Source organism: Salvelinus alpinus, chromosome 17 (genome assembly GCF_045679555.1).
Source record: "Salvelinus alpinus chromosome 17, SLU_Salpinus.1, whole genome shotgun sequence".
NCBI lineage: Eukaryota > Metazoa > Chordata > Actinopteri > Salmoniformes > Salmonidae > Salvelinus > Salvelinus alpinus.
The window spans coordinates 35989870-36017787 of NC_092102.1; the positions used below are offsets into that span (position 1 = coordinate 35989870).

Here is a 27918-nt window from a genome sequence, read left to right on the forward strand (position 1 = left end):
GTTACTTATCTAATTAACTGTCTTCAGATTAATGTTAGTCAAGTCACGACAGTGGACATTCCTGCAGTCAGCAATTGCACGCTCCCTCAAAACTTGAGACATTGTGTTGTGTGACAAAACTGCACATTTTAGAGTAGCTTTTTGTCCCCCAGCACAAGGTACACCTGTGTAATGATCATGCTGTCTAATCAGCTTTTTGATATTCCACACTTGTCAGGTGGATGGATTATCTTGGCAAAGGAGAAATGCTCATTAACAGACGTAAACAAATTTGTGCACAACATCTGAGAGAAAAAAGCTTTTAGTGCACGTATGGAACATTTTTGGGATATTTTATTTCAGCTCATGAAAAATGGGACCAACACTTTTACATGTTGCGTCTGTATTTTTGTTCAGTATATTAATGTGGTTTTTGAACACTAATTTGTTTACAAGCATGGCAGCTGTACTTTTAGTTATGGTTGGCACAGCTTATTGGCCATTATCCAATCAACGTTTCTCAATAGGTTCACAGCATGTGAATGCATCTATCTAGTATTTACAACTTCACAACTGCTAATTACTACCTTCCAACTTAGTTATGAACACAGCATAACTTAAGGTGACCAATCTTAGACATGGAGTACCACAGTGTGCATAATTTGTTTGAACCCAGCACCAACACACCTGATTCAACTTATCTTCAATTAAGACAAATGCAGGGCTGGAACAAGAACCTAGCTGCACATAAAGCAGCCTTCTATTCCAGAAACACTGGTCATCTTTGGCATTGGAAAATATCAAAAAAGTTTGAATAGGAAAAAAATATTTGTTATAGCAGGATGCTTAAATAGAATGCTTACTTATTCCGTTTGATCATTTGTTTTAATTAATGCAGGCCAGTGTGTGGGCCTTTTATCTTTGATCTAGATGTGACCACACACCACCTAACACATCAGGGGACATGTCATTATTGCTATAACCAAATATCTTATTTAAACCTCTTCCTTGCAGTGTATTGACGCAAAATAAGGCAGCCCAATTCTGACATTTTTCACTAATTGGTCTTTCGACCAATCAGACCAACTCTGAAAAAGATCTGTGATTGGTCAAAATACCATTTAGTGGTAAAAATATCAGAATTGAGCTGCCCGTGTAAACGTAGCCTTAGAACCCTGCATTACATCACAAAATCGTCCACTCCAAGTCACGCATATATCAGAGGTTGACTGTATGAGGTTGAAAGCTTGTCTTTCCATCTCCATGACAGCAGAGGGTGGTAAAGGGCTGTACAAACAGGAGAATGTCTTACATTGCCACAGTATGACATCAAGGCTACTTTAGGATTCTGGCACACCACCAGTCACATACCAAATCAACACTTTCGAGAGGACAAGCGACTTTGTACGAGTTTTAATCCACAGTAAAAGACAGCCAGGACATTAGTACAGCAGTTTGAGACTAGATGTGCTACATTTCATATGTGTACCGCCACACCCCCATGCATTACAATGGTGCCCTTACCCTCAGTGTTCCCCATCACCTACCACAGCAGAAACCCTGAACAACACTATTGGTGATGTGTTGAAACCGATAGTTAGTGACACTGATGTTATAGAGTTCAGTAGTAAGAATTCTCTGATAAGATTTTCAAAAGAGCGCAATCAGCATTAATCTGTGACTTTCATCAGGAGAAGTGACGTGGGCTACACCATCTATGGGCTTTTGTGAGCTCATTCTATTGGGTGGATATTGGATAACAATGTCCCTGCACTACTGTCTACCACAAGGTGGCTTGAATATTCCCTCACTGTCATCACATTGGGAAAAAAATCCAAATTTGAGACTAGTGCACAGACCTTGAATTTGTGTCAATCACGCATAACGTCAATGGGAGGTGTGTGAAAAGTTAGGCTACGTGCACAGGTCTCAAGTAAGAATTCGGCCCAATGTTCTCAAGGCACACAGTCTTCCTTTCTAAACAGTCAGTCCACTTTAATGGTGGTGGTTATAGTTATAGTTCTGGCTACAGGTGTGTTGGCTAAGAAATCAAACCCAACCAACAAAGAAAACCCATTAAATTTCAGTCATACAATTCAAAAGTCCAATCTAAAACAAAGCAAAGAGTTCATGGCAAACAAAAAGTCCCACACAACAAATAGAAAATGAATACCGTTGGTGTGAATAAGTATATACAACGAATGACAACTAAAGCAATAAACTAAAATACATACAATTGAACAAACAGAAAACATTGCATCCCCCATTGTGAAGAGTTAACTAATGTGGCCCTTCAGTGCACAGGTAACGTTTCCAGTACATAGCAGGAAAACAAATATTAGACATAGCCATATCCTTAAAGCAGGGGTAACCACAGTATAACTGGATGTTTCCATGGTCTCTAAGCTACTTACCCACGACAGTATCATCATGAGAACCATGTGGCCAATACTGAGGGGAATCAACATTGAAGAACACAGATGGGTCAGATACTGAATTAGTTACAGTGCTGTCGGCTCGCATATAGTGATCAACAACAACAAAACCCACTGCCTCACAGATACCATGTGATAAACATCTGATCTCTTTGCAGACAAAAAAATATAGTTCTTTACCTTGAATGGCAATGTTAAAAAAAACGATTAAAGGGGGTAAAACGATGAGAATAAAACTGCTAAAAATTAAGTTAAAACCTAAAATGGGGAGAAAAAAAATATTGAGATTCTGACTTTCACCCCTTAACAATCTCTGCTTGTCCTATTAGCTCTCTTTCACCGCATGAGTGTGTGTGTGTGTGTCTGTTTCACAGGCCCGGTGTTTCAGGGAGTGCTTTGGTTGCCTTCATTCTTCTCTTCATCAGCAGCGGATTGGTCGAGTCCTTGATGGTCTTGATTTTGATTTGCTCATAGTCCACTCTCATGGTTGCTAAGGCACTTGTCATTTCCTCCTGGTAACAAAAATAAAAACACCATTAGCATATCACATAGAAACAATTTCAAATCATGTGTAAAGCACATAGAAAATCTAAAGAAGCAAATACGCAATTGTGTAGAGTGTTTGCTTCTATGTTGTACAGTCTAGAGTAGGATATTGTTGTGCTCAATCAGCATGGAAGAGCCGTGTGGATCCAAGTCAGAAGCAGAAAGAACACTATCAAATCACTACAGTGCCTGTGTCTGCATGTGTTCACCTTGACCTCCTCCCAGACGTCCTGCTCCTCCTGCAGCACACGGCTGGTGTGGAGAGGGGTTTGAGGGACCTCCATAGACTGCTGCAGGAAGACCAGCATGGGTTAGCTTTAGCACATAGCGTTAGAAAACACATTGTGTCAAACCAAGGCACGTGAATATAGGAGTAAACTGGAAATGTGAAAACTATTCAGAAATTCTTGGAGAATACTTGATAAGTAGGGCTCCCGAGGGGCACAGCGGTCTAAGGCACTGCATTTCAGTGCTAGAGGCGTCACTACAGACCCTGGTTCGGTTCCAGGCTGTATCACAACCGGCTGTGATTGGGAGTCCGATAGGGCGGCGCACAATTGCCCCAGCGTCACCCGGCCTACCCCGGGTTTGGCCGGGGTAGGCCGTCATTGTAAATAAGAGTTTGTCCTTAACTTAAGGCATCTTTACTATTAAGTAATAGAATAGAAATAGAAATAGAAAATTACTCAAGTAAAAGTCACCCAGTAAAATGCTAAGTATTTGGTTTAAAATATACTTAAGTATCAAAAGTAATAAAGTATAAATCATTTAAAAGTCCTTATATTAAGAAAACCAGATGGCACTATTCTTGTTTTTTATTTATGTACGGATAGTCAGGGGCACACTCCATCACTCAGACATAATTTACAAACAAAGCATTTGTGTTTAGTGAGTCCTCCAGATCAGGGGCAGTAGGGATAACCAGGGATGTTCTCTTGATAAGTGTGTGAATTGGACCATTTTCTTGTCCTGCTAAGCATTCAACATGTAATGAGTACTTTTGGGTGTCAGGGAAAATGTATCGAGTAAAAAGTACATTATTTTCTTTAGGAATGTTGTGAAGTTGTCAAAAAGATCAATCGTAAAGTAAAGATACAGCAAAAAAACAACTTCAGTATTTTTACTTAAATACTTTACTCCACTGCAAACCAGACAGCACCATTTATTTATTTTTAGATAGCCACGGGCACACTCCAACACTCAGCCGTAATTTACAAGCGAAGCATGTGTTTAGTGAGTCCGCCAGATCAGAGGCATTGAAATAAAATGCACATTATTTTATTTAGAAAAATAGTGAAGTAAAAGTGAAAGTTGTCAAAAATATAAATAGTAAAGTACAGATATCACAAAAAAGAACTTAACACCAGTGTATTGGATTCTGTACATATTCTTAATAATAAGCTTGTACTATTACATTGTGATCAAAACACACTGTAGCAACAGTTGCTCAATGGGTGTACCACCTAGGCCAAAGGGTATATTAGGGGGAACACAGAGGGGTGCTGTGCTTACATTGATCCAGGGGTGGTTCATGAACTCTGTGATGCTCATCCTCTGGGTGGGCTCAGTCTTCAGCAGGTGGCGGATCAGCTGCTTGGCTGGGAGAGAGAAAAACACAGGAAATCAGAGTTACAACTATTGTAAGCAATTCATACAGAATTAAAACTGCACCTATGCAGTATATGTGAAATTAAAATGTATATTGTTTTTATACACAATTCCCATCAATGTCATGATATTCATTTTGAATTTGGCCCATATAAATACCCCTGGCTTCTTTTTATTACCTTCTTCAGACACGTCAGACCACTCTGGGTTTGGGAACTCGTACTGTCCGTTCCTGATGCGTCTCTTCATCCCTGGGGAGATGGCCAGGCCGTGGTTGGAGTAAAAGGGAGGATACCCACACAGCCTGGGGAGAGAGGTGGAGAGGAACATTTACACAAACCAAAACATGCTACGTCCTGTAAATGCTGCTATTGGGAAATGATTCATGCTGTCAAACTATTTTGTATCACTTACAGAATATACATGATGACGCCCAGAGACCACATATCACAGGACTTGTCGTACTTCTCTGGACCAAGAACCTCAGGAGCTGGGATAAAGGAGGGAGAAAAACCAAACGACAAAATAAATTCTAGCATTATATTTAAAGAACATAGTAAATTAATGGCATTGAGGTCTTCATGAATAATTACACCAACAAGATGTAGGGTGTATTATAAACCACAGAGACAGTAAGCATGTTGAACAGCAAGCATGCAGATCGAGGGGCATGCCCTTACCAACATAATAGGGGGTGTAGCATGGCGTTGCCAGGGAGTTGAGTGTGGTGATTTCTTTTGCAAACCCAAAATCGGTGAGTTTGAGGAGGGCGTCTGGCCTTTTGGAGGTGTACAACAGATTCTCTGGCTGAGAGATGGGAAAAAAGCATTACATTTTTTGACTAAACATGTACATAAAATTTGTTCTGCCTGAAGGCATGTACGGTATAATTCTGTTCAGACAGGCTTTACCTTGATGTCTCTGTGAGCAATATCAATGGCATGCAGATACTGGATGGCTTCACCTATACTCTTCATAATGTCAGAGGCCTCTAGATAGGGGGTGGGAGAGAGGAGAAAGAGTTCAAGGCATTACTGAGCAAGTGAACAGTTGAATACCAGTGGAGTGAAGGGAGACATTATTCAAATGGTCAAAAAAATAAAAAAAGATATGCCTTTACCTCTTTCTGTGAATGCCTGGTTCCCTCTGTCTTGAATATGGCTAAACAGCTCACCGCCATCCATGCTTTAAGATCGAAAAAACATTTAATAACATAGACTAAAAGGATGTGTGTGTGTGTGCGCATGTGTGACCTACCACTCCATGACGATGAGCAGGCATTTTCTGCCCTGGTAGAGGTTCTCGTAGACGTCCATGATGCGTACGATGTGAGAGCAGGGCGACGCCCTCCAGTGCAGCTCTACCTCCCGACGAGCCTTCGCACAATCCTGCAGCATCTGAAGAGAGGGAGGAGATGAGAGAAGGGTGAGAATGGAATCAGAGGTTACAACTCATCACCACTGATTATAACAGACAGTAGGCCTTCTACATGTAAGTCGCTCTGGATAAGAGCGTCTGCTAAATGACTTAAATGTAAATGTAAATGTACATAAAAGTGAAAGCAATATAACAGAGTCAGAATTACCCAGCATCAGAAGGGGATTTTTAGGCTTGAACTAATAACCAACAATGACGCAAGCTTATGGTAAACCACACAGAGCCGAGCTGCTGACATCTTTCAAAGAAGGTTACGTAGTCTAGATTTCTCCTCAACCAGTGACTAGTGTACCACTTCCTCAACTACTGAGGATGCATCAGGCCAGGGGTCTCAAACTTTCAGTGTCTAACTTGTCACCTTTGTTTCTAAATGAGAAACAACGCAGTGGCTTTTCCGTCATCAGTCATCAGTTTACTACGAGTTTAGAGAAGACCTCAAACCATGACGGAGCAAAAGCCTTCCAGAGGTAGTCACTTCCCTGACTCTGCCATTCAGATCTGATTACGGTAGCCTCAGACATCATAATAGAATTTCCCTTCTTCCCAGATGCTACTGCTCCGGAGCCAGCCTTAAGCAACCTAAAGACTTTACTTACAACTTTGGGAGTGCAAGAACAATACTATATGAAACACCAAGCTGGTGAATAAGGTAAAGGCTTAACCCTCGTCGTGCCTGCTGTGATAGGCTAGTAAACAAAAGCACACATTGGTAAACACTTTACAGTCAGATGCATTAATCAAGGGAATCTTGGATTGGCATCAATTCTCCAACGTGTTCTTCCTCCAGATTAAGCTGGCTGTAAACTATATTACTTTGTGGATAACGTCCACTAGCCTGTGTCACATCCTGAGACTTGAACAGTGTAGAGGCCAGTTAAGTCACGTGTAGCAGAGCAGTTTCATGGTAGGGAAAGGCTTCAGGAACACACAGAGAGACAGACTGACATTTAAAAGTATAACTGACAGTGTTTTAGCTACATGAAATGTTATTCAAATCTGTTCATATACACCCCCAGGGCTTCTAAGCTAACATATGGAATTGTTTTAAGATGGTCATACCTAGGGCTGTGGCGTTCACGAAATTTCATCAGCCGGTGATTGTCAAGCAAATAACTGTCGGTCTCACGGTAACTGACCGTTAATGAACATAAACACATTAAGCTTCTACTGGCTTACACACAAGCCACTGATGAAGACCTTTGGAACATCTACATAAAAAAAAAAAAAGTCTCATATATATATATATGTGTTATATAGCCTACACAATAAACCCATTACTCATTTTAGACAGGTCTAAAGAAGCATGATATGAAGAAAATGTATATTTCAGAAGAACATAAATTGCATACTCTGAGTTGTCCTTATGTTAGGTCCTGATCTGGCTACGCCAAATGGCTGTGTGCGACACAATTTTAGCAGACAAGATTTGCTTAGAATTCAGTTGCATTACTTTGAACAAAGCTGAATAAAATAGAAAGGATATTTTGAGGAAGTGCGCACACTATTCTGTGTCGAGCAGTTAACAAAGAAATAGGTATTCCTCTTTATGCTTAATTTAGAATGATTAATGTAACTTTAGTTATTCTACAAATGTTGGGCTATATTTTGAATTGTTATACATTGTAAGGCTGTATGATGAGACTAATGATGATTTGAAAAGTTGCTTATGTTTTTTGTGCAAGTTTTACACTCTATATCAGTCACTCATTCACAATTTCACAAGCACTTGATAATGCCTAGAATCTCACGGCCGCATCCTGTGTGGCTGTAATGCATCCCCCAAAAAAATAAGAAATCCATGACTTTTGCGGCCAGTGGCCGGTGTGCCCTTCTCCCTGAGTGCTGCACGCTCCATCACATGATCGGGTCTTTCTCACAGGCTACAAGTGAAGGCAGACACATCGGGGACGCAACTACGTGTTCTTATCCAATTCCGAGGTGCATATTGAAGATATTGGAAAAACTGTCCACATTTACTTTGTCAGCGAACAAGATGAGTAGGCCTAACGAACAGTTAAAACACTAGCTTAATTCATTCTACTATCCCCCATAGTACAAAGGTCGACCTATTCTATTCTGTCCGAGAAATAAATATTCCAAACATAGTCTGGGACAGTTGCGGGATGAGATTTAATCAAATTAATACAACCACTAGCATCAAAAACTTTTTTTTACGCAATGTGGCTGACAACAGATCAAAACATTTGAGCGTGAATGTTCCATTAGCAGAAAACCCCATTATCAAAAGTGACCGCAAATGCAATTTGGCATGTAATGCCTTTTATTATGAAAAGGTGCGTTTTTAATGGTGAAAATTATCTTTCCCAAACTTGAAACTCACGCTCTGCTTATTTAGGCCAGTTATGCTCTACACCCCTGTAAAGCAGATTAATGTACTTAATTTTAAGAAGTTATTTGGCGACTTTGTATCACTAAAGCTTATTAAAACATATAGGCCTATGGGCTTGGCTACATGAGGTGTGTGACTATGACTAGAAAAAGTCGCAAAAAATGCATTGTTTCTTATGCTGGGCATCATTCACAAGTAATATATAAGTTAAGGGTGACAATATTAGCCAGCGGAAATGTAATCTACGCACTTAATAGCGAATGGAGGACACTTTTCCCTGTGGTTTATTTTCATGCCAGCCAGGTAGGCTATACTCCTGTTGTAAATTAGAAATGTGCTTAACATTAGGAAAGTAAGAGAAATAAATATAGAATGCCTAGCCTATAGAAAGTTGAACCCCCTCTTTTTAGTAGAGGCCATCACTCTGTTCTCTCGCACAATTGCATAGACTATTGAAATGTTGCGCAACATGAGCCATCATGAAGTGTATGATTAGATTTTCGTAACATTTGCATTGATGTCAGAGTGGTTAGAGGGACAATAGCAGTGGGGTAAAGTACTTTAGTAAAAATAAAGTACTACTTAAGTCATTTTTTGGGGTATCTGTACTTTACCATTTATATTTTTCACAACTTTTACTTCACTACATTCCTAAAGAAAATAAATGTAATTTTTACTCCATACATTTTCCCTGACACCCAAAAGTACTAGCTACATTTTGACAGGAAAATGGTCCAATTCATACACTTATCAAGAGAACATCCCTGGTCATCCCTACGGCATCTGATCTGGCGGACACACTAACCACAAATGCGTAGTTTGTAAATGATGTCTGAGTGCTGGAGGGCGACACTGGTTATCCGTAAACAATAAAAAAATATAATAACATTTTTAAAAAATGGTGCCATATGTTTTGCTTAATATAACGAATTTGAAATGTATACATTTACTATTGATACTTAACTACATTTCAGCAATAACATTTACTTTTGATACTTAAGTATATTTAAAACCAAATACTTTTAGACTTTTACTCAAGTAGTATTTTACTGGGTGACTTTCACGAGTCATTTTCAATTAAGTTAACTTTACTTTTACTCAAGTATGACAATTGAGTACTTTTTCCACCACTGGACAATAGAGTGCTGAGTACCAGGCAGTTAGCAAGTTTGGTAGGCTACTAATGACCATCAGCAGCAGCAGAGCTTGGAGAAGACTAATTACCATTTTTTTTCCCCTTTATTTAACCAGGTAGGCAAGTTGAGAACACGTTCTCATTTACAATTGCGACCTGGCCAAGATAAAGCAAAGCAGTTCGACACATACAACAACACATAGTTACACATGGAGTAAAACAAACATACAGTCAATAATACAGTGAAAAATAAGTCTATATACAATGTGAGCAAGTGAGGTGAGATAAGGGAGGTGAAGGCAAACAAAATATATATATAAATAAATAAAAATATAAAAAAGGCCATGGTGGTGAAGTAAATACAATATAGCAAGTAAAAACACTGGAATGGTTGGTTTGCAGTGGAAGAATGTGCAAAGTAGAGATAGAAATAATGGGGTGCAAAGGAGCAAAATAAATAAATAAATACAGTAGGTAAAGAGGTAGTTGTTTGGGCTAAATTATAGATGGGCTATGTACAGGTGCAGTAATCTATGAGCTGCTCTGACAGCTGGTGCTTAAAGCTAGTGAGGGAGATAAGTGTTTCCAGCTTCAGAGATTTTTGCAGTTCGTTCCAGTCATTGGCACCAGAGAACTGGAAGGAAAGACGACCAAAGGAGGAATTGGCTTTGGGGGTGACCCGTGAGATATACCTGCTGGAGCGCGTGCTACAGGTAGGTGCTGCTATGGTGACCAGTGAGCTGAGATAAGGCGGAGCTTTACCTAGCAAAGACTTATAGATGACCTGGAGCCAGAGGGTTTGGCGACGAGTATGAAGCGAGGGTCAGCCAACGAGAGTGTACAGGTCGCAGTGGTGGGTAGTATATGGGGCTTTGGTGACAAAACGGATGGCACTGTGATAGACTGCATCCAATTTATTGAGTAGGGTTTTGGAGGCTATTTTGTAAATGACATCACCGAAGTCGAGGATTGGTAGGATGGTCAGTTTTACAAGGGTATGTTTGGCAGCATGAGTGAAGGATGCTTTGTTGCGGAATAGGAAGCCAATTCTAGATTTAACTTTGGATTGGAGATGTTTGATGTGAGTCTGGAAGGAGAGTTTACAGTCTAACCAGACACCTAGGTATTTGTAGTTGTCCACATATTCTAAGTCAGAGCCGTCCAGAGTAGTGATGTTGAACAGGCGGGCAGGTAGCGATCGGTTGAAGAGCATGCATTTAGTTTTACTTGTATTTAAGAGCAATTGGAGGCCACGGAAGGAGAGTTGTATGGCATTGAAGCTCGCCTTACCATGACTAAACGGTCACACGGAATTTGACTGCCTTCTTGACAGCAGGTGTGATGGTAATACGGTCACACCAACAGACCTATTCAAGCTACCATTGTGGGCTAAGGGTTAAACATGGCAATACATAAAATATGTCTTATCCAAGACCTGAGTCTATGCAGAGCGGTGTTACCATAGCCAATCAGAGCTACAGTAGGCCTTTATGCAAATAAGCCATTGCCACACAGGCCTGCCATCAGTCCCTTTGAAATGGACTGTGTATACAGGCAGTAGCAACAGCGCAACTTTAGCTCAAAGGCATTCGTGAAAAGCCACAAAATTCACCCAAATGGATTTCTGCAAATACCACAGGAGTCCCCTTACATTTGGGAACTTTACAGTCCTATTGATCAAACCACCATGAAAAAGGTTGGCTCGCGCTCCCTCAGGTACGCACATCAACATCAACTAATGCAAGCCAAAGCGAGATGAGCCAAACTCTAACGAGTGAACATTAGACAAACCCTCTCAATCTTTTCAGCTAGTTGGCTGTCAAAATTGCACTGATAAACAATGGGGTAGCCTAATCTTCCTTATGCAGCTTGCCTGCCAATGCATGCTTGTCCCAACCCACGTTTTGACAACAATGTGAACTTGCCTGCTCGCCCATTTGATTGATGCCAAATACATTGGATTGACAACTAAAGTTATTGTTTTGTAAATTTCCTCCAGTGTGTCAGTAGTCTCGGGGATAGAGGAACAGGAATAATGAAGGTCATTTAAATGTAGTTAGGCCGTGACTGGCCTCACACTCCAGTAAAGTAGATGGTGGTGTATGATCCCAGCGTTCCTCACAGTGGCAGTCAAGCACCCAAGCTAACTGGCTAAAGTTGGCTAGATACTTCCAGGCAAATGAGAGAACACCTCACTGACCATTTTACTCACCCTAGCAGAGCTGGTTAGGCTGCTAACATGTTACGAACTCGCAACACTGGCTGAATATGACCAAATGGATAGTAGTCGTTCAAGTGCAGCATAGCGATTCACATTTCTTGCTAGCTAACCAAATGACACCTGCATCTCTAGCTGTAGCCACCGAAAAACAATACGAGTGGAAAAAGTTGGTCACTCACCCAGTCCTCCAATGACATGACATCCTCCCAGCAGCTAGCTAGCTAAAGTTAGCAAGCTAAAAACACAGAGCCTAAGTAAATAGCTACATAAACAGATATGCTAGCCTATTAATCATGTTATCACTGCCCTTACAATCAAATTAGCATTGACATTCCCAGCCTTAGTTACATTCCTCCGTTTTTCTGAAAAACAGTGCATCCCAAATGGGTGGAGGCAGCAAACAATGTACCAGGCCAGCTATGATTTACAACCTGATATGACCTATTTTTAAAAACCTCTTATAAAAAGTTGGTTTGGCAGCATAAACTCGGAATTTGAGGTTATGGACAATTATGATTGTCTTTAATATTTGCGAAGTACTTAAAACGCTGTCAGTTCCACTTTCAGGCTCTTCTGGAATTTAAGAAAAACACTGTATTCTCCTCAAAGTATTGTATGAATGTGGGATTACCCAGTACCTTTGACTCCTGGTATTGACTTAATGCAACTAGTCCTTTATGCACTAAACCCGAACATGCAGAAATCCAGAGCAACTAAAAAGTAGGCAAATTGATTTTTACAAGTGAACAGCACTTATAGGCTTAAAGAAAGCTCGCACTTAATGCATGTCGGAGGTTCGAGGCCCAAGGTGTCAGTGGTGTTGCGTCCTCCTGGCCCTGTTTACTGTGCGTAATAGGCTTGGGCGATATACTGTTTATCAGGGTATTTCAAAATACCAACTGAATGGTTTTCAATACCGTGGGTGCGTGCTACGCCCCTGCTTATAACTAAGTTATTTATAACTATAAGAAATGTAAGATGTGTCAAAGCTCCAGCTATGCATTTGGTTTGCTAACTTGTTATCTAAGTGGCTAGATGTCAAGGTAAAGCTTCTTGGCAAAAAAATGTGTGCATAAAAGAAAGATCGATCCATCTATAGTACCAGTCAAAGGTTTGGACACACATACTCATTCAAGGGCTTTTCTTTATTTTTGCTATTTTCTACATTGTAGAATAATAGTGAAGACATCAAAACTATGAAATAACACATATGGAATCATGTGGTAACCAAAAAGTGTTAAATCAAAATAGATTTTATATTTGAGTTTCTTCAAAGTAGCCACCCTTTGCCTTGATGACAGCTTTGCACACTCTTGGCATTCTCTCAACCAGCTTCATGAGGAATGCTTTTCCAACAGTCTTGAAGGAGTTCCCATATACGCTGAGCACTTGTCGGCTTAATTTCCTTCACTCTGCGGTCCAACTCATCCCAAACCATCTCAATTGGGTTGAGGCCGGGTGATTGTGGAGGCCAGGTCTTCTGATGCAGTACTCCATCACTCTCCTTGGTCAAATAGCCCTTACACAGCCTGGAGGTGTGTTGTGTCATTGTCCTGTTGAAACCAAATGACAGTGGGACTAAGCACAAACCAGATGGGATGGCGTATTACTGCAGAATGCTGAGGTAGCCATGCTGGTTAAGTGTGCCTTTAATTCTAAATTATTCACTGACAGTGTCACCATCAAAGCACACCATCACACCTCCTCCTCCATGCTTCATGGTGGGAACCACACATGCAGAGATCATCCATTTACCTACTCTGCGTCTCACAAAGACACAGCGGTTGGAACCAAAAACTTCTAATTTGTACTCCAGACCAAAGGACAGATTTTCTAATGCCCATTGCTCGTGTTTCTTGGCCCAAGCAAGTATCTTCTTATTGGTGTCCTTTAGTAGTGGTTTCTTTGCAGCAATTCGACCATGAAGGCCTGATTCACACAGGCTCCTCTGAACAGTTGATGTTGAGATGTGTCTATTACTTGAACTCTGAAGCATTTATTTTGACTGCAATTTCTGAGGCTGGTAACTCTAATGAACTTATCCTCTGCAGCATAGGTAACTCTGGGTCTTCCTTTCCTGTGGCAACCCTCATGAGAGCCAGTTTCATCATAGCGCTTGATGGTTTTTGCGACTGTTCAAAGTTCTTGAAATTATCCGCTTTGACTGACCTTCATGTCTTAAAGTAATGATGGACTACCGTTTCTCTTTGCTTATTTGAGCTGTTCTTGACATAATATGCACTTGGTCTTTTACCAAATAGGGCTATTTGGTAAAAGCATTAAGGAAAGAATTAGCACAAATTAACTTTCAACAAGGCATACCTGTTAATTGAAATGCATTCCAGGTGACTACCTCATGAAGCTGGTTGAGATAATGCCAAGAGTGTGCAAAGCTGTCATCAAGGCAAAAGGTGGCTACTTGAAGATTCAAATATATTTTGAGTTGTTTAACAATTTTTTGGTTACTACATGATCTCGTGTGTTATTTCATAGTTTTGATGTCTTTACTATTATTCTACAATGTAGAAAATAGTAAAAATAAAGAAAAACCCTGGAATGAGTAGGTGTCCGAATTTGACTGGTACTGTATATAAAATAAAATGTAATGGTGCCCCTTGCGTGCACTTCCAGTAATACCGTATACCCGGTTTGATACAGAAACGGTTTAAGTTATGAAAATCTGAATAGTGCCAAACCCCAATTTGTAGCCTACCCACTTGCACATCAACAAACAAGAGTCACTCCCTGACGTCATTCAGTATCCCTGGGAGGAGGGGGCTCTGTACAGCTGGCACTGTCATTCCCTCAGCATAACACACACCACCCACGCGTATGTACCCACACACGTCAGACATGTTTATGGGCTACCTGAGCCTTGCAATGAGAACTGCACAAAGAGCAGAATAAATACCAGCCCATGGAGAGAAGCAGGAGATTGAACTTCACTCAACTTTCTAGAGTTTTCCCTGTTAGTTAACACTATCAATGTTTCCCTTTACAGTGTCAATTGTGATCGAATCAATGCAATATTAGCCACTTTCAACGCAACATACCGAAACAAACTATGCAAGAAATGTTGTTGTAGGCAGAAGGCATAGGAGTAGGACTCTATTGCACACAATTCAGCCTGTACTCTACACAGACCGGTGCGGCATAGCCAATCAGCGCTGCAGTAGGCTTATATGCAAATAGACCATTGCCATATATGGATGTGCCATTTACTTTTTTGTTGTTGTGCCATTTACTTTTTGGGGGGGGGGGGCGGTCGTCCTACAATTGCACAAAATGTGCTGATTTCTAGACATCTTTGAAAAGCAAGTCAGGTAAAGATCTGGTTTGTCTTAAAGGGGCAGTGTTGTATTTTGAGACAGCCTTGAATAAGTTAAGTAGCCAATAGACAGAGGGGTAGCATAATGTGTCTGATTCTGTTTATTTTATTTTGTAAAGTGTTTTCATCCAAACCAAACATGTTGAGTCACCTTGTCTGAAGGACAAGTGGATAAACAGGTTAATGTGAAGCCCTGCATGTTTTTTTTCAAATGTCTCATGGAATGTAGGCCTACATTAAACACCACATTGGCTGCAACTGTAGGTTGAATGATAGAACAGCTATTGCCATGTTAAAATTATATGGGATGCATTTTTACCATAGTTTATGGTAGACCACTCTGGTAGGCCTACACTATGATCAAATAGACACAGTAGCCTACTTGGCCACTTAAACCTAACTTAAAAGCAGGAACAGCCAGTGTTCACAGCTGCAGAGAATTTTCACAATGTTCAAGTTTGCGCTCAGCAGACCTGAAATTTGCTCAGTGACTGAAAACATTTGAGGGAATATTGGTCACAACTAGGGATGCACAATATATCGGAATCGGACGATATTGGCTAAAAATGCCAACATCGGTATCGGCCCGATGTCTAGTTTAATGCCGATGTGCAAAACCAATGTCAAAGCTGCCGTGCATACCTATATAAAACGTAGGTACATGACGTAATGACGCCACATAACATTTTGCGCTACACTGGCAAAACAGAAAATTTCAGCGAGACAACTCAAAGGAGAAATCCCTTAAATCGCCAAGATAATGGAATTCATTGCCCTTGACAATCAACCGTTCTCTGTCGTCGGTGATGTTGGCTTTCGCGACTGGTCGAGCACCGGTACACACTACCAAGTGCACTATTTTTCAGATGTTTCCCTACCGGAGTTACACAGTATTAGCGTCACTGCTATTAGCTTCACAACATACTTTGGAACGCCATTTGGGTCTAAGCATGTTAAAAAAGATACACGTCAAATAACACTATGATGCATTAAATAAGCCTTTAACTTGACACATCAAATAACAGTTATATTATAGAATGTTGTGTGTGCAGAATTTGCAATTGCAGGCCAGGCGCCCCCACTACTATCAGTAGCACTGTCAAAGTTGTACAAAAAAGTCTGCAAACAAGCAAAGACCGGCCAGAGTTTACGCAAATATTAGCATTGTAGGTCTTATCGTAGGACTGTGAACGTGTGAAATCACCTCCCCAGTCAGCCTATTGGGTGTATTGACATTCATATTGCACAGTACAGCTTTACCTAAGGATTGGGGATCAATAAAATGGGGTATCAGTCTACTCAATACCCAATATATTTTTTCCCAACGTCCTCCCAGTGTTCAATACACATAGGTTGAAAATAAATGTGGCTCTACTCCGTTGTTTCAGAGTCCCGCAATAAGAGCTACGATGCTAATATGTTTTTCTGGATGTCACTGAGTAGACTGATACCTATGGATTGTGGATGAATGACATGGGGTAAGGCTGTTAAATAAGTATGCCCCCAATGCAATTCTAAAGTATAATAGATCCAGTGTGATTTCAACATTGTCAACTTAACAAAATTGTCTTTTGTTGATTTTACATAACATTCCAGCCTTATTTTGCATGATCTATTCAATTATGGCATAACTATACTATTTGTATTAATTTGCATCACTGTCAATTACATACTTTTATTTTGAAAGCTAACCGCAAAGTCCACTATTGTGGCTAGCTTCACATAGATGGTCCGACCACCATTAATCAAATAAGAACTGTCTTATAAATTAGGGTTATTTTAGATGATACCTGGCTATAGCTACTGAAACAGATGTTGTTTTGCTATGTTTATGAGGAAGAACATTGTTTGCATCCATGAGCTAGCTAGCTTTTATTTTATGACCAGCACTGTAGGTGTGCAAGACAACTTTACCAGCATCATAGCATACATATCGATGAATCGTTGTGACATATAAAATACGAGTGAGTGTAATCAATATGTAATAACTACGTAAAAAAAATGTATGAACGCATTAAATGTGACGTGCAGTCATATTCAAGTCCTGATTGGTCAACAAGCTTATTTGACATGTCAAATAGTGTTATTTGTAGAGGTCGACTGATTAATCGGAATGGACGATTAATTAGGGCTGATTTCAAGTTGTCATAATCGGTAATCTGCATTTTTGGACACGGACGATTACATTGCACTCCACGAGAAGACTGCGTGGCAGGCTGACTACCTGTTATGCGAGTGCAGCAAGGAGCCAAGGTAAGATGCTAGCTAGCATTAAACGTATCTTATGAAAAACAATCAAACTACACATGGTTGATGATATTACTAGTTTATCTAGCTTGTCCTGCGTTGCATATAATCGATGCGGTGCCTGTTAATTTATCATTGAATCACAGCCTACTTCACCAAACGGGTGATTTAACAAGCGCATTCGCGAAAAAAGCACTATCGTTGCACCAATGTGTACCTAACCATAAACATCAATGCCTTTCTTAAAATCAATACACAAGTAAATATTTTTTAAACCTGCATATTTAGTTAATATTGCCTGCTAACATGAATTTCTTTTAACTAGGGAAATTGTGTAACTTCTCTTGCGTTCTGTGCAACAGTGAGGGTATATGCAGCAGTTTGGGCCGCCTGGCTCGTTGCAAACATGTGTGAAGACCATTTCTTCCTAACAAAGACAGCCAACTTCGCCAAACGGGGGATGATTTACCAAAAGTGCATTTGCGAAAAAAGCACAATCGTTGCACGAATGTACCTAACCATAAACATCAATGCCTTTCTTAAAATCAATACACAGAAGAATATATTTTTAAACCTGCATATATAGTTAAAAGAAATTCATGTTAGGAGGCAATATTAAACTAGGGAAATTGTGTCACTTCTCTTGCGTTCATTGCACGCAGAGTCAGGGTATATGCAACAGTTTGGGCCGCCTGGCTCGTTGTGAACTAATTTGCTAATCCAATGACATAACATTGAAGGTTGTGCAATGTAACAGCAATATTTAGACTTATGGATGCCACCCGTTAGATAAAATACGGAACCGTTCCGTATTTCACTGAAAGAATAAACATTTTATTTTCGAAATTATAGTTTCCAGATTCGACCATATTAATGACCTAAGGCTCGTATTTCTGTGTGTTATTATAACTATGTCTATGATTTCATAGAGCAGTCTGATTGAGCGGTGGTAGGCAGCAGCAGGCTCGTAAGCATTCATTCAAACAGCACACCTGCGTTTGCCAGCAGCTCTTCGCAATGTTTATGACTTCAAGCCTATCAACTCCCGAGATTAGGCTGGCAATAAAGTACCTATTAGAACATCCAATAGTCAAAGGTACAGTGGGGAGAACAAGTATTTGATACACTGCCGATTTTGCAGGTTTTACTACTTACAAAGCATGTAGAGGTCTGTAATTTTTATCATAGGTACACTTCAACTGTGAGAGACGGAATCTAAAACAAAAATCCAGAAAATCACATTGTATGATTTTTAAGTAATTAATTTGCATTTTATTGCATGACATAAGTATTTGATACATCAGAAAAGCAGAACTTCATATTTGGTACAGAAACCTTGGTTTGCAATTACAGAGATCATACGTTTCCTGTAGTTCTTGACCAGGTTTGCACACACTGCAGCAGGGTTTTTTGGCCCACTCCTCCATACAGACCTTCTCCAGATCCTTTAGGTTTCGGGGCTGTCGCTGGGCAATATGGACTTTCAGCTCCCTCCAAAGATTTTCTATTGGGTTCAGGTCTGGAGACTAGCTAGGCCACTCCAGGACCTTGAGATGCTTCTTACGGAGCCACTCCTTAGTTGCCCTGGCTGTATGTTTCGGGTCGTTGTCATGCTGGAAGACCCAGCCACGACCCATCTTCAATCCTCTTACTGAGGGAAGGAGGTTGTTGGCCAAGATCTCGCGATACATGGCCCCATCCATCCTCCCCTCAATACGGTGCAGTCGTCCTGTCCCCTTTGCAGAAAAGCATCCCCAAAGAATGATGTTTCCACCTCCATGCTTCACGGTTGGGATGGTGTTCTTGGGGTTGTACTCATACTTCTTCTTCCTCCAAACAGGGCGAGTGGAGTTTAGACCAAAAAGCTCTATTTTTGTCTCATCAGACCACATGATCTTCTCCCATTCCTCCTCTGGATCATCCAGATGGTCATTGGCAAACTTCAGACGGGCCTGGACATGCGCTGGCTTGAGCAGGGGGACCTTGCATGCGCTGCAGGATTTTAATCCATGACGGCGTAGTGTGTTACTAATGGTTTTCTTTGAGACTGTGGTCCCAGCTCTCTTCAGGTCATTGACCAGGTCCTGCCGTGTAGTTCTGGGCTGATCCCTCACCTTCCTCATGATCATTGATGCCCCACGAGGTGAGATCTTGCATGGAGCCCCAGACCGAGGGTGATTGACTATCATCTTCAACTTCTTCCATTTTCTAATAATTGCGCCAATAGTTGTTGCCTTCTCACCAAGCTGCTTGCCTATTGTCCTGTAGCCCATCCCAGCCTTGTGCAGGTCTACAATTTTACCCCTGATGTCCTTACACAGCTCTCTGGTCTTGGCCATTGTGGAGAGGTTGGAGTCTGTTTGATTGTGTGTGTGGACAGGTGTCTTTTATACAGGTAACGAGTTCAAACAGGTGCAGTTAATACAGGTAATGAGTGGAGAACAGGAGGGCTTCTTAAAGAAAAACTAACAGGTCTGTGAGAGCCGGAATTCTTACTGGTTGGTAGGTGATCAAATACTTATGTCATGCAATAAAATGCAAATTAATTACTTAAAAATCATACAATGTGATTTTCTGGATTTTTGTTTTAGATTCCGTCTCTCACAGTTGAAGTGTACCTATGATAAAAATTACAGACCTCTACATGCTTTGTAAGTAGGAAAACCTGCAAAATCAGCAGTGTATCAAATACTTGTTCTCCCCACTGTATATGAAATACAAATGGTATAGAGAAAAATAGTCCTGTAATAACTACAAACTAAAACTTCTTACCTGGGAATATTGAAGACTCATGTTAAAAGGAACCACCAGCTTTCATATGTTCTCATGTTCTGAGCAAGGAACTTAAACGTTAGCTTTTTTACATGGCACATATTGCACTTTTACTTTCTTCTCCAACACTTACATGCTGACCAGATCGGACCTGCCGTGTGCGCGAGCGTCGCAAAATAAATTTAGAAATCCATGTTATTCAATTATTGCGCCAACGAGCATCTGCGACGCCAAGGGCTAAAATAGAACCCATTCCAATCTCTGACGCAGATCACGCTGCAAGTCCTGCCTCTCCCATCTCCTCATTGGTTCATAGAAGCAGGTACCCACGTGCCATCTCCTCATTGGTTATACCCACGTGGGTGATTGAAAGACGAACTTTGTTGCCGGTTGTCGTGGAAATACAATGAAAGTTTAGATGCAAATCACCATATAAGTTCAAAGATGAAAAAGCCTGGAAGGAGGAGAGATGACTAGAAACGATTCGGTTGGCCGTTTTATGTGTGGATTAATTGTCGGAGTAGAGGTCCTTGTGCATTTCAGTTAAAATAACAACTCAATGTTTATATCCCAGGATAAATTAGCTAGCAACAGCAAGCTAGCTAAATAGGACAAATTAACGTTAGCTAGCAAGAGCAAGCTAGCTAGCTAAATTGCCATACATGTTTAATGCTTTTCGACCTGTCCCCAAATTAATGTCATTGGTTCAGAGTTTGTTTTGATATTTTAACCTGCTTGTCGTGATCGCGTTTGGTGTGGGGGGGCAAAATACATTTATGCACGATAGCGCAGCCGGTTTGGGTTCCGTGTTAGTTTTTGCATTATTTAAACCAAATTGAACACGTTTCATTATTTATTTGAGACTAAATTGATTTTATTGATGTATTATATTAAGTTAAAATAAAAGTGTTCATTGTTCATTCAGTAATGTTGTAATTGCCATTATTACAAGTATATATTTCAACGGCGATACCGATTTATTGGAGGACCAAAAAAAGCTGATACCGATTAAATCAGACGATTTTTTATATAAATCGGCTTTTTTTGGTCCTCCAATAAATCGGTATCGCCGTTGAAAAATCATAAAATCAGTCGACCTCTAGTTATTTGACATGTATATTTTTTTGACACGCATATGGCGTTCCATAGAAATCCTGATTGAGAATGAAATGACTGAACAAATGAACAACGAAACAGCACAGCAAGTGAAAGAAATAGGTTTTGATGATGTTTTACTGGTAATGGGGATATACGTAAATGCCAACAAAATAACTTTTTGGTCAGTGTGGTGTGAGCAAACTTTATTTAACTAGGCAAGTCAGTTAAGAACAAATTCTTATTTACAATGACGGCCTAACCCAGACGACGCTGGGCCAATTATGCACCGCCCTATGGGACTCCCAATCACAGCCTGGTGTGATACAGCCTGGATTCGAACCAGGGACTGTAGTGACGCCTCTTGCACTGAGATGCGTTGCCTTAGACCGCTGCGTCCAAGTGTGTGTGTGTGTGTTAACTATACTAGAACGCTTAAAAGGTCACAAAAAGTTTTTTGGGGCAAGGAACATAACCGGACATCGATATCGGCCAAAAATGTCATATCGGTGCATCACTAGTCACAACATCTATATTTTTTAGATGTCGTGACCAATGTTCCGTCCACAAAAAATTTGGGCACTGACCAAATTTCAGGTCTGCTGAAATGTATTTTAAATCAGGGGAGAACACTACCAGCCCAGTCAGTTTTAAATCGTAAGATTCAGTATTCTGCTATTCCGGTTAGCTGATAATTCATACAGGCAAAAACAGGAAGGAGTCTCATCCCTCCTCACAGACAGCCTAGCCATTGGCCGTATACCGACAGGCATTTGCAGACAGGGAAGAATCTGCTCTGCTTACACAACAGCCCCTGAAAGGACACTGTCGGGAAGGGCAATGTTGTTCCATTTCCAGCACAGAATCTCTGACACATATATACACACACACACAGCAGGCGATTCATACAGTACTATGCTCAAGAGCCCACTTGATAAGAGGCTAAAGCACGTACAGATCTGAGGGTAGGCTAGTAGGCAAACCCCTATCCAAAGAGGGAAAGGCCATCTAAAATGGTGGTTCGTCATTCCAGGGAGGTCTCTCCTCTGGTTTGTCTGTCTCAGGACACCTGCCCAATAAAAGTTGAGTGTCTGCGTGGAGCATGGTGCTGTACAAATCCAGACCGAATAATCCTCCAGTCATCTCTGGCCTCTCGCGCCAGGCTACTTTTAGAGCTCAAACACCGGAAGGACTGTCAAAATGTTTGCCTGCCGACAGTACTTAGCACCTCTGTACAGAGTGTCAGCAGTCAATGTCTTTTGTGTTCACACAGCAAATACCTTAAAGTCGTCAGCCAAAGCCCTGTTAAAATACTCCAAACCAGGTGGCAGTGGCATTGTTTGGCAATGGATGTCTGTGTTGCTTTAGGGTCTAGTCCCCTCAAACTCAACTCTGGACCTTGACGCCAGTTCCACAGCGTTTCTTCATTTTCCCCCTCTAAAATCCAGGACCGATTTAGACCTGGGACAGGTTGATTTAATTTTCAGATAGAACAGAAAACCATCAGGATCCGGACCTCGTAGGGTAAGAGTTGAATACCCCTGGTCTAGTCAATGTTTTCTAGCTAGCTGATATATAACAAGCTAGCGAGATCAAAGAAACAATTATATTCACTGTCCATAAACACATACAGCCCATATATACATTTTTGCTAGCTGGCTAACGTTAGCATGACTCGCTAGCTGTTGTGCTAGCTAGGTAAAGACACTGCATTGACTCTTGGCAGCCAGCTACGCCATGGAAACTAATCTATTGTGATTGAATTATGTTACTAGCTACAGTGGCGAGATAGTTAGCTTGGTAAAGCATTTAGTGTCATGTGCATTGTGCTGCACTTACCACTCCATTAATTTCATAAGAAGTGTGTGACTACTTTGCTCAGTTAGCAAGCTAACGTTAGCTAGCTAATAAAAAAACATGATCAAAAATCATTCAAGGAGAAAAATCTTATATGTCTAAGGAGTTAAAGAATTGCTCTAGAATTTTTTTGCAGCTTTATTGTTTTAGTTAGAACAATGCTGTCAGTTCCCCCACACGGAGGTTCCTACCCTCTGATTGGCTCAAAGTTAAGTTATCGGCCACTGCCGAGCATTGTGAATCCACAAGTAAAAACAGCAGGTTTGTCGGTACACAGCAGGTACATCTTTTGTTCTAGCAAAAGAAGGCCTCCTACTGTGATGCACCAACCAACAGTCAGATTCTCAGGTTGTTTTATGCTTTAGACATAGCTGGGGGAGAAAAAGCCTAATAGTATTACGACGGGCCAAGCAGGGAAGGAAGAGACAGCAAGGATGGGGTTACTAATAGTAAACCTTTCAGCTTCAGATCGTAGATGAACTGGACTTTGAGCGACTAAATGCACCGATTCCACATGTTCTCTCTGTCGCTCTTTAAAGAAAAACATTTCAGTCTGGGGGGGTTCAATGTGGCAGTTAATGGTGTTAGTCCACCCATGAGACATAGGAACAAAGCCAGTATCACTTCCTCAAAATAGTCAGAATGAATCTAAGATACATATAAAAAAATATATATAAAAAAAATTCTGTCATTGACATTTTTGCAGAGGTTTTAGTCACTCAAATTTACATCAAGTAAATAAGTGAACATTGCTGCTGGGCTGGTCTGTCCTACTGTCTGTGTTCTGCGGTAGGATTGTATAGAGCACAATCACCGCAGCTGTGTATCCTGGTGTTAGTGGGCAAGTGAGAATTGTCAAAATCAAAACCCAACCCTAAAGTAACTCATGACAAAACTCAATTTTGGATGAGACTGACCAAAATTATGCTACTTACTTTGTAGTCAATTTTGACACTAGAATAAATGTTTGACTAATATTGATGCCACATAGGCCGTTTTTGATCAGAAAAGTTGTTTATTGATTTCAGTTGCACTTTAAGGTAGAGTAAGAACAAAGCAGTGGCCAATTACTCAAATGTTTTAAGGGAACATGTGCTCTTCTCTCTATCCCCATTAGGCCTAATAGTATTAGCCTGGCCCGTGCAGCGGAGGAAAGGGTGTAGACTAAGCCTAAAAGCAAAGCGCTCATCCTCAAGACTTTGGACGCAGTAGAAAAGGAAGGATTTGAGAGGTCACAAATATTCAGAGGTTCATGATCTTGAGTCTTTATTCAGATATATAAATCTTTAGCCTTATATAGACTATGTGGGAAAGAAAGAATGACATCTGTTCTTGTGCAATTCCTCCTAAAGGCAATTTGTAAAATACAGCACTGAATGAAGCCCTTCTACAGCATACCGGTTTAAGGGGCCTGAGAGTCAAAGCCCTGGTCACAATTAGAGCTGGGGGGGGCGATAAACCGAAACTGAACGGCAAACAACCACTTATCGTGAGCATTTTCCTGATATCGTTCATTACGATAAGTAGCCTATACTAGAGAAATGTGTTACTAGAGAAAAGTTTGAAATGAAATAAGTTTGCTAACATGGGTTATTGTTAATGGGACAATTGATGGCTACAACAAACTAATAGTAGTTTAAAAGGTTTTTAAAAAGTTAAAAGTATCGTCATTAATTCTGTCAATTTATTGCGATATGGATTTCTGTCCATATGACCGAGCTATAGTCACAATACAACATTACAAGCTGATCGATAAACCCATATACCAGAGGTATCAAACTCATTCCACAGAGGGCCGAGAGCGGGTTTTCGCTCCTCCCTTGCACTTGATTGATGAATTAAGGTCACTAATTAGTAAGGAACTCCCCATACCTGGTAGTCTAGGGCTTAATTGAAAGGGAAAAGCCTGCGGTTTTATTTTTTTAATTTAACGAGGTAAGTCTGTTAAGAACAAATTCTTATTTACAATGACGGCCTACCCCGGCCAACTGTGCACCGCCCTATGGGACTGCCAATCACGGCCGGATGTGATACAAGCTAGATACTAGGCCCTCCATGGAATGAGTTTGACACCGCTGCCATATACACATCTGACAACTCATCCTCATCTCCACTGCAAAGTCAAGCTGTGCTCAGCACCACAATGCCATCAACCCTTGTCGCCCAATCAGAGCAGGAGGGGGATACATGCATCAGGGCTGACCAATAGATCCCAGAGGAGCAGACTGAGGAAATATCTGTGGAAGTTATCAATTATCTCTGCCTGAAGGCTAACACTGGGGCTCAGCAGGCAGAAACACTGCCCTGAGTGGCAATGAAAGAAGGTAAGAGTGTGTCTGTGAGATGAGGGTGTGAGGTGAATGGAGAGAGGTTGCAGGATGCTGCTATTGTTTAGGGCTTATCTGGGAAACTTAGAAATCAGCATGGGACATCTGTTTGTTTCAAGTCTGTCAATGATCTAGAGATTCTTAGGGTCGACAAAGAACAATGCATTGAAGCGAACAAATTAGTGGCATATCAGTTTCTGAATTTCAGAAATAACAGTTGTCATTTTTCGAAAAACATCAGCCTTTTTCTGAAAAGTTCCTGGGAACCTCTGTTATAAAAGCTGATAGCACAAAAGAAACGGATTAGTTTTATTCCGAGACATATTTTCACAAACAATGGATTATTCGTGACTCATTGAATCTGACAGTTGCTGAATATGCCTGTACCTGAAGCCCAGCCTACTAAGTCAATAATGTCAGGGCAAAGACACAGAATGACTATTTAACTGTGTTATATAAATAGGCCTACAGATCAATGATAATGTGTTAGACACAATGTGCTTTAATTTTTCAGAGTAATTAATAAACAATGAAACAATAAATAATGGCAGCAGAAGACCTTTTGTTAGTTTCCATATCTGCTTCAGGGTAGACAAGAGGCCAGAGCTATTTGGGGACCAGAATGACAGCTGCGGTATGACGATCACCAGCAAAGAAAAGCCCTGGTTGAAAGCAATGTTGACACTAAACAGCACCAACTAGGCCTAAATGCAGACATTCAAATAGGATCAGAAAGTTTTCCCATTTTAAAGTGAGAGGAGAGGATGACATTAGAGCAAATCATTGCTCTTGATTACATTATCAGCAATCCTGATGGTCAGATATGAATCATAGGATTTCTAGTGTACAGTCAGGGACTCAGAGGAAGTGGCACCCACAAGAGATTAACTAGGCCTCAACGGTACTCTGGTCAGCTCTCTTGTGAGCAGTATAGGAGTAAACAGATTTCTTTCTCACTCAAATGGAATTGAAAACTTGAACACAATAAAATGCACTCACTGAAAATGTCTGTGCAACAGACCTAGTGCACTTCAAATCATCTAGGCTTAGGCTATATCACATTGATAAAGAAAAGGAGAGCTGCACACCCTAGGAGCTCAGATTCAATAATTTTACAACCAACCTTGACAGGATCGAAATGTTGGTTATAAAATTATTGCATCAGAGCTCCTAGTGTGGAGTTCTCCTTTTCTTTTTCAAATATTATACTCCGCTAACCAGCGCCGCGCCTAAACAGGTGTGCGTTTCTCTCGCCTTCAGATAGATCAATCACATTGATAACATTATATGGTAACAAAGTTGCAAGTGATACTCGTGAACTTATTCAAATGCCACTCTGGAAATGGAATAAGGTGGTGTATTGTGTGCTTTGAAAAGCGTGGGTATGTTTTGAGGAATTCCTCAGCATTTTTTCTGTCCAAATGAAAGAACTTTTGCAGAATGGCAGTACAATACCATAATTGGTCATTCATAAGTGGGATGGGGGGAAAAATAATCATACTCGATTGAGTTCTCAAATATGCACGGCTATAAAAGCCCCATTCTTTAAAATTACATTGTTTTACTTGGACGGTTTACGTTTTAGTATACAGTCTCAAATCACAAGAATGCACAAAACACATTTACCTTCAGAGCGTATTTATCTCCACTTCCTTTTTGGAATATCTCCAATACTTTCCCATTTATGCCCATGCCAAGGACTTGACTTGTAACTTTGTAGTCGTCAGTTATGGCATTCTTTTTTATTTGAAGAGGGTTGTGGGGTTTGACGAAAAACGGAGGAAAGGGGGCAGAGTTCAGATTTGGCGCTTGCTGTTGTTGCTGGTTCGGAAAGGCCGGTTGGTTCTGGTTCTGAGCGTTCGATAACATTGTTCTGATTTGGTTTGAGAGAGCGGGTTCACTTATAACTATTCCAATTTTACCGCAGGGAAATCCTCAGTAAAAAAAAAAAAAAAAAGTGGTTTCCTAATGCTAGCTACCTGCTGATATGTGGTCAAACTCGCATGCTAACGTTAGCTAGTTATACAATTAATACCTCAGTGCCAAATTCCAGTCGAGACTCAAGTGGCCTTAAAATAACTTTAGTTAGATTGCTAGCTAACACGCGTATTGGTTAAGCTACTTGCTCATGAACCGTCCCTTAATATTCAAAGTTCTTGCGACAAAGCTAACTCTCTGAAGCTTCTAAATTCACTCGTTTCGACACTCTACCACCTGCATTGAAGTGAAGTCACCACCAGAAATAGGAGGAGCTTTTTTTCGTTAAGCATCCGCTTTCCGTTCTTTGAACATGTGTTTATCTTGTCCAGTATGGGTGGCTTTTCTATCTTTTCAAGGTAGCTCCCACTGAATAAAATCTTCACACTTCAGTATCGAACGACTCAGTCGACACGACTTTCAGGTTGTATCTTGTTTGTTTTTTTCCCCCACTCTCGCTACCGACATGTCATAATGACCTCACACGTTTAGCTAGCTCGAGACTACTCTCCGGGAAGATCTCCATTTCTACCTACTTGCGCCCTCTCTCCTCGTATCCTTCTCAAAACCCATTGGACACGACAGAAGTCCCGCCCCTCTGATC

General features: G+C 40.7%; 1 protein-coding gene across 2 annotated transcripts; it reads right to left on the minus strand.

The window, feature by feature from the left end:
* Nucleotides 1-1377: 1377 nt before the first annotated feature.
* LOC139542857 (MAP kinase-activated protein kinase 2-like) lies at nt 1378-27881 on the minus strand. 2 transcript variants are annotated; one of them, XM_071348785.1, is made up of 10 exons: nt 26964-27881; nt 5826-5965; nt 5689-5753; nt 5480-5559; nt 5249-5375; nt 4983-5058; nt 4748-4872; nt 4473-4558; nt 3170-3247; nt 1378-2926 (listed from the first exon to the last, which is right to left on the minus strand). In XM_071348785.1, exons 1-10 carry the CDS (start codon nt 27204-27206, stop codon nt 2783-2785), a joined length of 1164 nt encoding a protein of 387 aa, XP_071204886.1. In that variant the 5' UTR covers nt 27207-27881; the 3' UTR covers nt 1378-2782. The 2 variants fall into 2 exon arrangements, with proteins under 2 accessions (XP_071204886.1, XP_071204885.1); XM_071348784.1 differs by having other exon boundaries at nt 3170-3250.
* Nucleotides 27882-27918: the final 37 nt, after the last annotated feature.